Here is a 13,330-nt window from a genome sequence, read left to right on the forward strand (position 1 = left end):
AGCGAATCAGCTATGTACATTTTGATAAGAAATCCATATGTGGATCTTTCCTGATGCTTGAGAGATTCATAAATATGTTCAGAGGAAACAACAAGCTTTTATGGACTTTGTTTGGAGAAATCAAAGTTTTCTGACAAAACATGAGACATTTTCCTTTGGGTGAACTTCATGAAACTTCCTTTCAAATGTATTTTGGATTCTATTTTTGCCAAATTGACTAGTGGAAGACAGGTTTGCTGTTCATGAGACATATGAGGTCCTAATCTAAAAGTGGATCAACATCTTAATTTCAATATAATTTCATATCATCAGTGCTTCTGGCAGCCTATGACCCGATTGGGTGTGATGGGGTCAAAAATAAAGAACAAAAACACTCACATTCAAATAATATATGTTACATTTTGGATATAAAGGCATTCTACCCAAGACAAGATTAATCTGAGCTCATAATCTAAAAGTGGATCAACATCTATATAATTTCATATCATCAGTGCTTCTGGCAGCCTACGACCCGATTGGATGTGATGGGGTCACAAATAAAGAACAAAAACTCTCACATTAAACTTACATTTTGGATATAAAGGCATTCTACCCAAGACAAGGTTAATCTGAGCTTGTATCAACTCATTATTTCAAGATTACCTTTTTACAGACACCCTGTACACTGGGGATGTCAATCAATGCTATAAACCAGGAATGATTGCATAATTGATCGGCTAACTCACAATCAGGTGTACAGCACCTGACATATTTAACCCTTTTGCTACTAACTGCCTGATTTCACCTGCTGTATTTATGTCAGAATATTCCTGTAGAAATCAAGCTTTATATTTCATACAGCGCTGTATTGAAAATCCGTCGTTGTATGATTGACAGTTGAAGGCAAAAGTAAGTAGTAAAGAGCCTGAACGGCAACTTGGACCCCCTGCAGAAATCTGCTTCCATATTTTGTCCCATTCAAAGCAGTTATACTAATAGTAGCGACACAAAACACTGCTTCAACCAAAAGGAGGCTGTTTATATTTTACATTGAAAACATTACTAAGTTGTAACCAAGGTGTTTTAGAATATGTTTGTACAATACAGCTAACATACACACTGTTACCAGTCCAGGATGAGGTGAATTCTGAAACATTTCTTTTAAATTCCAATATGCTAACATACAGACTGTTACCAGTCCAGGATGAGGTGAATTCTGAAACATTTCTTTTAAATTCCAATATGCTAACATACAGACTGTTTCCAGTCCAGGATGAGGTCAATTCTGAAACATTTCTTTTAAATTCCAATACAGCTAACATACAGACTGTTACCAGTCCAGGATGAGGTGAATTCTGAAACATTTCTTTTAAATTCCAATATGCTAACATACAGACTGTTACCAGTCCAGGATGAGGTCAATTCTGAAACATTTCTTTTAAATTCCAATATGCTAACATACAGACTGTTACCAGTCCAGGATGAGGTGAATTCTGAAACATTTCTTTTAAATTCCAATACAGCTAACATACAGACTGTTACCAGTCCAGGATGAGGTGAATTCTGAAACATTTCTTTTAAATTCCAATATGCTAACATACAGACTGTTACCAGTCCAGGATGAGGTGAATTCTGAAACATTTCTTTTAAATTCCAATATGCTAACATACAGACTGTTACCAGTCCAGGATGAGGTGAATTCTGAAACATTTCTTTTAAATTCCAATATGCTAACATACAGACTGTTACCAGTCCAGGATGAGGTGAATTCTGAAACATTTCTTTTAAATTCCAATATGCTAACATACACACTGTTACCAGTCCAGGATGAACATACAGACTGTTACCAGTCCAGGATGAGGTTGAATTCTGAAACATTTCTTTTAAATTCCAATATGCTAACATACAGACTGTTACCAGTCCAGGATGAGGTTGAATTCTGAAACATTTCTTTTAAATTCCAATACAGCTAACATACAGACTGTTACCAGTCCAGGATGAGGTGAATTCTGAAACATTTCTTTTAAATTCCAATATGCTAACATACAGACTGTTACCAGTCCAGGATGAGGTTGAATTCTGAAACATTTCTTTTAAATTCCAATATGCTAACATACAGACTGTTACCAGTCCAGGATGAGGTGAATTCTGAAACATTTCTTTTAAATTCCAATACAGCTAACATACACACTGTTACCAGTCCAGGATGAGGTTGAATTCTGAAACATTTCTTTTTAAATTCCAATACAGCTAACATACACACTGTTACCAGTCCAGGATGAGGTTGAATTCTGAAACATTTCTTTTTAAATTCCAATACAGCTAACATACACACTGTTACCAGTCCAGGAAGAGGTTGAATTCTGAAACATTTCTTTTAAATTCCAATATGCTAACATACACACTGTTACCAGTCCAGGAAGAGGTGAATTCTGAAACATTTCTTTTAAATTCCAATATGCTAACATACAGACTGTTATCAGTCCAGGATGAGGTGAATTCTGAAACATTTCTTTTAAATTCCAATACAGCTAACATACAGACTGTTACCAGTCCAGGATGAGGTGAATTCTGAAACATTTCTTTTAAACTCCAATACAGCTAACATACAGACTGTTACCAGTCCAGGATGAGGTGAATTCTGAAACATTTCTTTTAAACTCCAATACAGCTAACATACAGACTGTTACCAGTCCAGGATGAGGTTGAATTCTGAAACATTTCTTTTTAAATTCCAATATGCTAACATACAGACTGTTACCAGTCCAGGATGAGGTTGAATTCTGAAACATTTCTTTTTAAATTCCAATATGCTAACATACAGACTGTTACCAGTCCAGGATGAGGTTGAATTCTGAAACATTTCTTTTAAACTCCAATATGCTAACATACAGACTGTTACCAGTCCAGGATGAGGTTGAATTCTGAAACATTTCTTTTTAAATTCCAATATGCTAACATACACACTGTTACCAGTCCAGGATGAGGTGAATTCTGAAACATTTCTTTTTAAATTCCAATACAGCTAACATACAGACTGTTACCAGTCCAGGATGAGGTGAATTCTGAAACATTTCTTATAAATTCCAATATGCTAACATACAGACTGTTACCAGTCCAGGATGAGGTGAATTTGAGATGACGCGGCAAGTAATAAATGCATAATGGAATACATTTAGAGTGCACTGTTGGGCGCCTCGCCTGGGAAATTAATGGTGCGTCGTGACCTTGTTTGGGAGTGTTCCCGACTAAGGACGAAGGCTTAGACATGGATAACAAACTCCGACGCTGTCCAAGGACATGATGTATGAAACTGGAAATGTTTCCAAATTAAACCTCATCCCAAACCTTTTACAGAACTATGAGATATAAGCATGTCTTATGACAGATATCTTTGAAGTGAGTTGAGTGAAAAGCTAAAGTACCAAAATGCACATCCTTATAAACCAGTTATTAGGAAGCTTTAGAGGTTCAAACAAAATTCGACCAGCTTTCCTGCCTTTCTTCATTATAAGATTACTTCTTATAGCCAACAATTTATTGTTACAGTTTATGTAGTAAACGACCTGCAGCAGTGTAAATAGTTCACACAGTTTATAGTTCATGTGGTTTATATTGTTTTCAATAGTTCTATTTATCGATGTGGATTATATAATCTATTACTAGGATAAGTCTACAATACTCAACATCATTCCCTGTTGTCTAGATAATACAGGGTTCCCAATTTTAAACTCTTCACATATTTCTCCTCTGAGTCTGAAATCATTGAAATGAACTCTGCAAAGTCTACTTTCACTAAACGGAATCTGTGAAATAAGAGGTTATGGTTTACCTTGTAATAGCAGAGAAAATACTCATAGTTTCATCGATATAAGACTCTTTCTCAATACTGTGAACCCTGAAATTTTCGAAACTGCACCATAAAATGCAAATTTAAAAAGCCAGAAAATGTCAACCTCAATGCATTAACCCTTTCAGCGGCAAACATGATATTTAGTCGATCGCCAAGTGAAAATGCAAATTCGTCAAATTTAAGCATCGTGATTTACAGTCTTCAAGTCAGACCCCAAAACATACAGTTACACTTTATTGTTACAGTACCTAAAGTGTAAATAGTTGATACAGTTTATATAGTTCATATAGTTTATATACTTCACATAAACCAGTTGTTAGAAAGCTTAAGCTTCAAACAAAATTCTACTACTCTCCTTGTCTTTCTTCAGAATATTTCATTCAGTTTAAAGTTTATTGTTACAGTTTATATAGTAAATGTACATACAGTTTAAATAGTTAACACAGTTGATTATAATCTTTTATTAGTATAAGTCAACAACATTTGTTGTCATCCAGATAAGACGGGTCTCGATTTCAAACTCTTTACCTGTTTTCTCCTGAATTAATTGAACATGTTAAATGAAATTTGCAATCTCCACTTTCACTGAACTGAGGTTGGTGAAAAGTACTTTTGGTTTACCCAGTAGTTGCAGAGAGAACTCTGGTTTCACAAACTGTTTCATACAGTTTGAAGTTTATTGTGACAGTACTGACAGTTTAAATAGTTGATAGTTTATGTAGTTTATATAGTTCAATGTGGTTCATAATCATATGGTTCATATAACCTATTGCTAGTACAAGTCTACTCAACTAAGCAACATTCCCTGTCATCTAGATGAAACAGGGATATCGGTTTCAAACTCTTCACCTCTCTTTCACCTGAATTCTGCCATTTCCACAGTCGCGTCCCAAAACATACAGTTAACAGTTTATCATGACAGTTTATATAGTTAATGTACCTACAGTTTAAATAGTTGATACAGCTTTTATAGTTTTGTGTATCTATTATATAATCTATTACCAGTCTACAGTCCAGATAAAACAGAGTTATATAGATTTCTCTCTGAGCAACAGTGTCCTGAAATGAACACTGCGATGTCCTCTTTCACTGAACATTTAATTGGTTTTACACATTAATTGCACAGAGCACTCAAGTTTGAACAATCTAAGACCTTTTCTATCCACATTACAGACAAGTCCCTGTGAATTATTTACTAGGTCATTTCTCATAGCAAAAACCTCTGTAGGGCAGAACTGTTGAGATAGTGACTTTTTGGACCAATCATCAACCCCCCCCCCGCAAATACGGACTGTAAACTAAAATAGTAGCTTCTGCTTTTAGACCAGTAAGCCGGCACCTCGTGAGAAATTCAGTTCAGTTTGTAGCTAAATTAAAAAGACCTTCATTTAGACTTCCACTAAGTTACACAAGAATGCTTTGGGATCAAAGGAAAGGTGCCGAGACTTATCTGTGTATTCTAGTGTCAGATATTTAAATAGGCAAGTTCTCATTGGTCATTATTTTCTAAATTGTAGGATTTTTCCAAAACTAGATGGTGATGTACATGTACAGTGAGATGATATTACACTTTGATCAACAAAGGAGGCTCTCTGCTAATGATTTCCCCCAAGATTTCCTGATCATAGATTCAGTCAGTTCCTGTTCTTACGTTACTAGAACATTGGGTGATTTCAAAGTCAATTTTTAGATTTAGCTTTAAAACTAAATGGAACACTAAAACCCTTGATTAAGCCAGCATTGAAATGAAGTGGGTTTAGGTTTCATCCTATTTCAAAGTCGGTGTTTGTTGGTTTTAGCATTATGTCCGGATTTAGCTTAAAACTAAGGGATGGTTTTAGTGTCAAAAACTAACACCGGGATTAAAACTAAAACTCTCCACAACACCATAAATGAAATCAGTTCTGGTGTTAGTTTTGACACTCAGTTTTAGCATTATCCTATTTCAAATTAGGTTTTAGTTTCACACTGAAACCAATTGGAACACCAAGGTCTGATCTTAATCCCAGCTCGGTGTTATAATTGGAAGATTTGTAGTGCATTTTGTATTACAAATAAAACTAACACCTTGTTGTTCGTACCATTTCAAGGAGTGGTTGCTGGTATTTTGAACGCTGATGGGAATGATGATGGACGTGAAAGAAGACGACCAAATTTGTATTTCTGACAATGTTTTCAATGTTTTGACAATTTTTATTTGAGGCGTCTGCTATAATTCTTGTCAGGCAAGATCAGAAGCGGTTACAATAGGGAAAGAACAGTAACAACGACAACAACATGCATGTTTGGTTTTTCCAAGGTTTTATCTCTGTCCATCTTGGCGTTAGTTTTACCTGCAGAATAAAACATCTTCTTAGTTTCAGCCCAGGTTTTAGGTGTTTAGATAAAACCAGGTGTTGGTGTTAAACTAAAACCTCGAATTGGTCTTATCCAGACATAGGTTTTTATATATAGGGGTAGAAAATAAGAATAAAACTGACACTAATACCCAACACTAAAAGGAAAACCAACTTTGAAATCACCCGTTGAGTAGCACATGAAAACCTCTGCAGTCTCTTGTGAACTTGTCGGCAAAAGCGTTGCCATGGAGATTCAGCCATTGTTTGAGAAGTTGGAATGTTTTTCATCTTCCATCTAGTCATTTGGCCACTGATGATGTCAACAGCAAGGTATGTCCCTTTCTCATCTATAGATTCCAATTCTCGGATAATGGCCCCAGTATCTATGGTGTCCTTGGTCTGTCCAAGGCAACTCCTGGCATGGTCTCTCCCCTCCACTTCTGTGGACTCAGTTTCGAGTGGAACTGTCCCAGGGACTCTGGTGTCCTTGGTCTGTCCAAGGCAACTCCTGGTATGGTCTCTCCCCTCCACTTCTGTGGATTCAGTTTCCAGTGGAACTGTCCCAGGAACTCTGGTGTCCTTGGTCTGTCCAAGGCAACTCCTGGCATGGTCTCTTCTCGCCACTTCTGTGGATATAGTTTCCACTTGAACTTCCCCAGGGTCTATGGTGTCCTTGGTCTGTCCAAGGCAACTCCTGGCATGGTCTCTCCCCTCCACTTCTGTGGATTCAGTTTCCAGTGGAACTGTCCCTGGGACTCTGGTGTCCTTGGTCTGTCCAAGGCAACTGCTGGCATGGTCTCTCCCCTCCACTACTGTGGATTCACTTTCCATTGGAACTGTCCCAGGGACTCTGGTGTCCTTGGTCTGTCCAAGGCAACTCCTGGCATGGTCTCTCCCCTCCACTTCTGTGGATTCAGTTTCCAGTGGAACTGTCCGAGGGACTCTGGTGTCCTTGGTCTGTCCAAGGCAACTCCTGGCATGGTCTCTTCCCGCCACTTCTGTGGATATTGTTTCCATTTGAACTTCCCCGGGGTCTATGGTGTCCTTGGTCTGTCCAACGCAACTTCTGGCATGGTCTCTCCCCTCCACTTCTGTGGATTCAGTTTCCATTGGAACTGTCCCAGGGTCTATGGTGTCCTTGGTCTGTCCAAGGCAACTCCTGGCATGGTCTGTCCCCTCCACTTCTGTGGATTCAGTTTCCATTGGAACTGTCCCAGTGACTCTGGTGTCCTTGGTCTGTCCAAGGCAACTCCGGGCATGGTCTCTCCCCTCCACTTCTGTGGATTCAGTTTCCATTGGAACTGTCCCAGGGTCTATGGTGTCCTTGGTCTGTCCAAGGCAACTCATGGCATGGTCTCTCCCCTCCACTTCTGTGGATATAGTTTCCACTTGAACTGTCCCAGGGTCTCTGGTGTCCTTGGTCTGTCCAAGGCAACTCCGGGCATGGTCTCTCCCCTCCACTTCTGTGGATTCAGTTTCCATTGGAACTGTCCCAGGGTCTCTGGTGTCCTTGGTCTGTCCAAGGCAACTCCGGGCATGGTCTCTCCCCTCCACTTCTGTGGATTCAGTTTCCATTGGAACTGTCCCAGGGTCTCTGGTGTCCTTGGTCTGTCCAAGGCAACTCCTGGCATGGTCTCTCCCCTCCACTTCTGTGGTGGATTCATCCTCCATTGAAACAGCCGCAGGGTTTGCAGCGTCCTCAATCTTTTCATGTGAGGTCCTTACATTGTCTTTCACCGTTGCTGTTTGACATTTAATATCAACACCAACATCTTTGGTTTCTTCTCCCTTTCTGCACAGTCTTCTCACAAAGGCTTTCATTATGCTGGCCACTTTTGCACTCTTGGCAACATCAAGTTTGAGTCCCGCCAAGACATTGTGACCTGGTGCAAAGAATGTAGGGATGAAACCCTTGTGGAGGGCGTCAGCAAGGTCCTCATACACCTTACACACCATCTCACCAAGACTCTGCTCTGACTTACGGAAATCCTCAGCATTCATCAGAAACATGGACTTCAGCTGGTAACTGCTGATGTAGTCATCAACATTCTTAGGAAGACCTTCACCTTCAGCAATCATGATGCGGCACACATCTGGATTCTTCAGACATTTGGCTGTGATATACACATTCTTGATCCTGTTTTCTAGGCTATTGATATGTTCCACCTCAAGATGTGAAAACGATATCCGCCAGAGTCCCTCTAATTGTTGTTCCGTCAACTGCTTGGCTAGTTTGCTCTTTTTATAAGGTGGCTTAGGTACCAGGAGGTATCCCCACTTCTTGAGTTCATTGTGGTCCATCAACCAGGTGCTTTGTTTGAATTCCTCCCGCCAGTCATCAAAGTGAACACAAGGCACAGCATCAACTGATACACGCAGTTTGTTTGATTCCCAATCAAGTAAAATGGGAGAACAGGCTTTTCGATTTTTGTCAATATCAGGCCCAGCTAAATCTCCAGGTTGGTAATATTTCAATCCATATCCAGATGGTTTTGATTCAATAGTAGTCTCCAATTCATCGAAAAAGTATCGATGGAAGTCTCTGCTGCCACTTGGCAAATATATTTTGCCTCCAGAATATTGCGCATATCCTGAATGCACTGGAATGGGATGAGTTGACCTCTCCTCATATAGGAACAGTATGTCCATTTCATTAGGGAGACCAACCCTACATCTCTCTGCAACACTACCACAAACCTTCCGATTCTGGCTGGTATCAAATAGCTTTAACATTTCACCTGTGTGCAGGGAATCAGGCATAAATTTCAAAACTGCATCATGCACCTTCTGTGTCGTCGCATTAGGTATTTTCAAGACACTTCCTATCCCTGGAACTTGGCTGAAGTTTTCCACTGGCATTTTGAGTATCTCTGCTGGACTAATTGAGAACCATTTGAAATAATCAATGCAATCAGAAAATGACAAGCAAGATAATGCAGGAGATGCTTCCTCGAATCCTTTCAGTAATGGTAGCCTAACAATATCAATAAATCCATGAGTGCAACTCAACTTAAGACAATTTTGAAGTAGTGGAGTTGCAAGGTCATTACTATCTTCCACTGCATCCAAAATCATTCTTGCACACGAGGTGTATCCAAGTCTAACACATGTACGAATTGAAGATTTAGGGTGAGCCTGGTTGGTTTTGATCCAACGTGATACCATGTCCTCATCTCTTCTATAGATAGAAATATCAATAGGAGTAAAACTAGATTGTCTACCTTTAGGATTCACACCAAGACTACCCAGGTAATCTACAAGATCAGTACTGGATGATAGAGCTGCCATGTGCAACACATTGAGCCCTTTCTTATCAGTGGTGTTCACATCAGCCCCGAGACTGATGAGATGTTTGAACATGTCCAGGTTACCCTTCGATGATGAGATCAGTAGCGGGGTGCTATCATCACCAGCCCTACAGTTCACATCCAAGCGGAGGCTATTAACCAGGTAATCTACAAGATCAGTATTGGATGATCGAGACGCCATGTGCATCACACTGAGCCCATTCTTATCAGTGGCGTTCACATCAGCCCCGAGACTGATGAGATGTTTGAACATGTCCAGGTTACCCTTCAATGATGAGAACAGTAGCGGGGTTCTATTATCACCAGTCCTACAGTTCACATCCAAGCCGAGGCTATTAACCAGGTAATCTACAAGATCAGTATTGGATGATTGAGACGCCATGTGCATCACATTGAGCCCATTCTTATCAGTGGCTTTCACATCAGCCCCGAGACTGATGAGATGTTTGAACATGTCCAGGTTACCCTTCAATGATGAGAACAGTAGCGGGGTTCTATTATCACCAGTCCTACAGTTCACATCCAAGCCGAGGCTATTAACCAGGTAATCTACAAGATCAGTATTAGATGATCGGGCTGCCCAGTGCATCACATTGAGCCCATTCTTATCAGTGGCTTTCACATCAGCCCCGAGACTGATGAGATGTTTGAACATGTCCAGGTTACTCTCCCATGATGAGAACAGTAGCGGGGTGCTATCATTACCAATCCTACAGTTCACATCCAAGCCGAGGCTATTAACCAGGTAATCTACAAGATCAGTATTGGATGATAGAGCTGCCATGTGCATCACATTGAGCCCATTCTCATCAGTGGCGTTCACATCAGCCCCGAGACTGATGAGATGTTTGAACATGTCCAGGTTACCCTTCAATGATAGGAGCAGTAGTGCCAGTAGTGAGATGCTATCATCACCAGTCCTACAGTTCACATCCAAGCCGAGGCTATGAACCAGGTAATCTACAAGATCAGTATTGGATGATAGAGCTGCCATGTGCATCACATTGAGCCCATTCTTATCAGTGGCGTTCACATCAGCCCTGAGACTGATGAGATGTTTGAACATGTCCAGGTTACCCTTCCGTGATGAGAACAGTAGCGGGGTGCTATCATTACCAGTCCTACAGTTCACATCCAAGCCGAGGCTATTAACCAGGTAATCTACAAGATCAGTACTGGATGATTGAGCTGCCACGTGCATCACATTGAGCCCTTTCTTATCAGTGGCGTTCACATCAGCCCCGAGACTGATGAGATGTTTGAACATGTCCAGGTTACCCTTCAATAATAGGAGCAGTAGCGGGGTGCTATCATCACCAGTCCTACAGTTCACATCCAAGCGGATGCTATTAACCAGGTAATCGACAAGATCAGTATTGGATGATAGAGACGCCATCCGCATCACATTGAGCCCATTCTTATCAGTGGCGTTCACATCAGCCCCGAGACTGATGAGATGTTTGAACATGTCCAGGTTATCCTCCGTTGATGAGATCAGTAGCGGGGTGCTATCATCACCAGTCCTACAGTTCACATCCAAGCCGAGGCTATTAACCAGGTAATCTACAAGATCAGTACGGGATGATAGAGCTGCCAGGTGCATCACATTCCACCCATTCTTATCAGTGGCGTTCACATCAGCCCCGAGACTGATGAGATGTTTGAACATGTCCAGGTTAACCTCCGTTGATGAGAACAGTAGCGGGGTGCTATCATCACCAGTCCTACAGTTCACATCCAAGCCGAGGCTATTAACCAGGTAATCTACAAGATCAGTACTGGATGATTGAGCTGCCACGTGCATCACATTGAGCCCTTTCTTATCAGTGGCGTTCACATCAGCCCCGAGACTGATGAGATGTTTGAACATGTCCAGGTTACCCTTCAATGATGAGAACAGTAGCGGGGTGCTATCATCACCAGTCCTACAGTTCACATCCAAGCGGAGGCTATTAACCAGGTAATCGACAAGATCAGTATTGGATGATAGAGACGCCATCCGCATCACATTGAGCCCATTCTTATCAGTGGCGTTCACATCAGCCCCGAGACTGATGAGATGTTTGAACATGTCCAGGTTATCCTCCGTTGATGAGATCAGTAGCGGGGTGCTATCATCACCAGTCCTACAGTTCACATCCAAGCCGAGGCTATTAACCAGGTAATCTACAAGATCAGTACTGGATGATTGAGACGCCATGTGCATCACATTCCACCCATTCTTATCAGTGGCGTTCACATCAGCCCCGAGACTGATGAGATGTTTGAACATGTCCAGGTTAACCTCCGTTGATGAGAACAGTAGCGGGGTGCTATCATCACCAGTCCTACAGTTCACATCCAAGCTGAGGCTATTAACCAGGTAATCTACAAGATCAGTATTGGATATAAACTGAGACGCCATCTGCATCACATTCCACCCATTCTTATTAGTGGCGTTCACATCAGCCCCGAGACTGATGAGATGTTTGAACATGTCCAGGTTACCCTTCAATGATGAGAACAGTAGCGGGGTGCTATCATCACCAGCCCTACAGTTCACATCCAAGCCGAGGCTATTAACCAGGTAATCTACAAGATCAGTATTGGATGATAGAGCTGCCTTGTGCATCACATTGAGCCCATTCTTATCAGTGGCGTTCACATCAGCCCCGAGACTGATGAGATGTTTGAACATGTCCAGGTTACCCTCCGTTGATGAGAACAGTAACGGGGTTCTATTATCACCAGTCCTACAGTTCACATCCAAGCCGAGGCTATTAACCAGGTAATCTACAAGATCAGTATTGGATGATAGAGCTGCCTTGTGCATCACATTGAGCCCATTCTTATCAGTGGCGTTCACATCAGCCCCGAGACTGATGAGATGTTTGAACATGTCCAGGTTACCCTCCATTGATGAGAACAGTAACGGGGTTCTATCACCACCAGTCTTACAGTTCACATCCAAGCCGAGGCTATTAACCAGGTAATCTACAAGATCAGTATTGGATGATAGAGCTGCCTTGTGCATCACATTGAGCCCATTCTTATCAGTGGCGTTCACATCAGCCCCGAGACTGATGAGATGTTTGAACATGTCCAGGTTACCCTCCGTTGATGAGAACAGTAACGGGGTTCTATCACCACCAGTCTTACAGTTCACATCCAAGCCGAGGCTATTAACCAGGTAATCTACAAGATCAGTATTGGATGATCGAGCTGCCCAGTGCAATGCATTGCATCCTAATTTGTTTACAGCGAAGACATCAGCCCCAAGGCTTATGAAGTATTTCACCATGTCCATGTTACCCGTTAATGAGCAGTTTGCCAAGGGATTACTGCCACCCTCTGTTTTACAGTTGACATCAGCTCCTTGACTGACTAGGTACTCAACAACTTTCTGTTCACTTGACATTGCCGCACAATGCAGCACCATCTCCCCCTCGTCATTCTTGGCGGTGATATCTTCCCCCTGGTGGACAAGAGACTGAACTTGATCCAAGTTGCCATCTTTGGCCGCTTTGTGTAAAGGATACTTTTCAGGTTTCTCACCAGGTGGCATTTCACCACTACTCTTTTGTGAAGTTATCGCCGCGGCCATTTTGATAAAATGGAAGTTAAATATATTTATCGTTGATATGATACAGAATTGTTTAATCCTGAAAGTGAAACTATTTGACTTGTCTGAAGAAGAAGTAGTTGTTTCGTGATTGTTTACCTTTGTCTGTGCACTGAATCTTACTTTGTATTATTTTCTGCGTTCCAAGCAAATGGTTAATGTATTACAGATTTTGATGTTCTTTTATGCAATCCTTTCTGTTATAGTGGGTTAGGGTATTGTATTGGCTTGCATTAGGATGATAACTAAG

General features: G+C 41.2%; 1 protein-coding gene across 1 annotated transcript; it reads right to left on the bottom strand.

Moving 5' to 3' along the window:
- Window positions 1–433: 433 nt before the first annotated feature.
- Window positions 434–13,062, bottom strand: LOC135499524 (serine/threonine-protein phosphatase 6 regulatory ankyrin repeat subunit B-like). The gene is made up of 4 exons (XM_064790331.1): window positions 10,605–13,062; window positions 9,393–10,439; window positions 7,897–8,909; window positions 434–451 (listed from the first exon to the last, which is right to left on the bottom strand). Exons 1-4 carry the CDS (start codon window positions 13,060–13,062, stop codon window positions 434–436), a joined length of 4,536 nt encoding a protein of 1,511 aa, XP_064646401.1.
- Between the last annotated feature and the right edge of the window lie 268 nt (window positions 13,063–13,330).

This window comes from Lineus longissimus, chromosome 15 (assembly GCF_910592395.1).
Source record: "Lineus longissimus chromosome 15, tnLinLong1.2, whole genome shotgun sequence".
Classification (NCBI taxonomy): Eukaryota; Metazoa; Nemertea; class Pilidiophora; order Heteronemertea; family Lineidae; genus Lineus; species Lineus longissimus.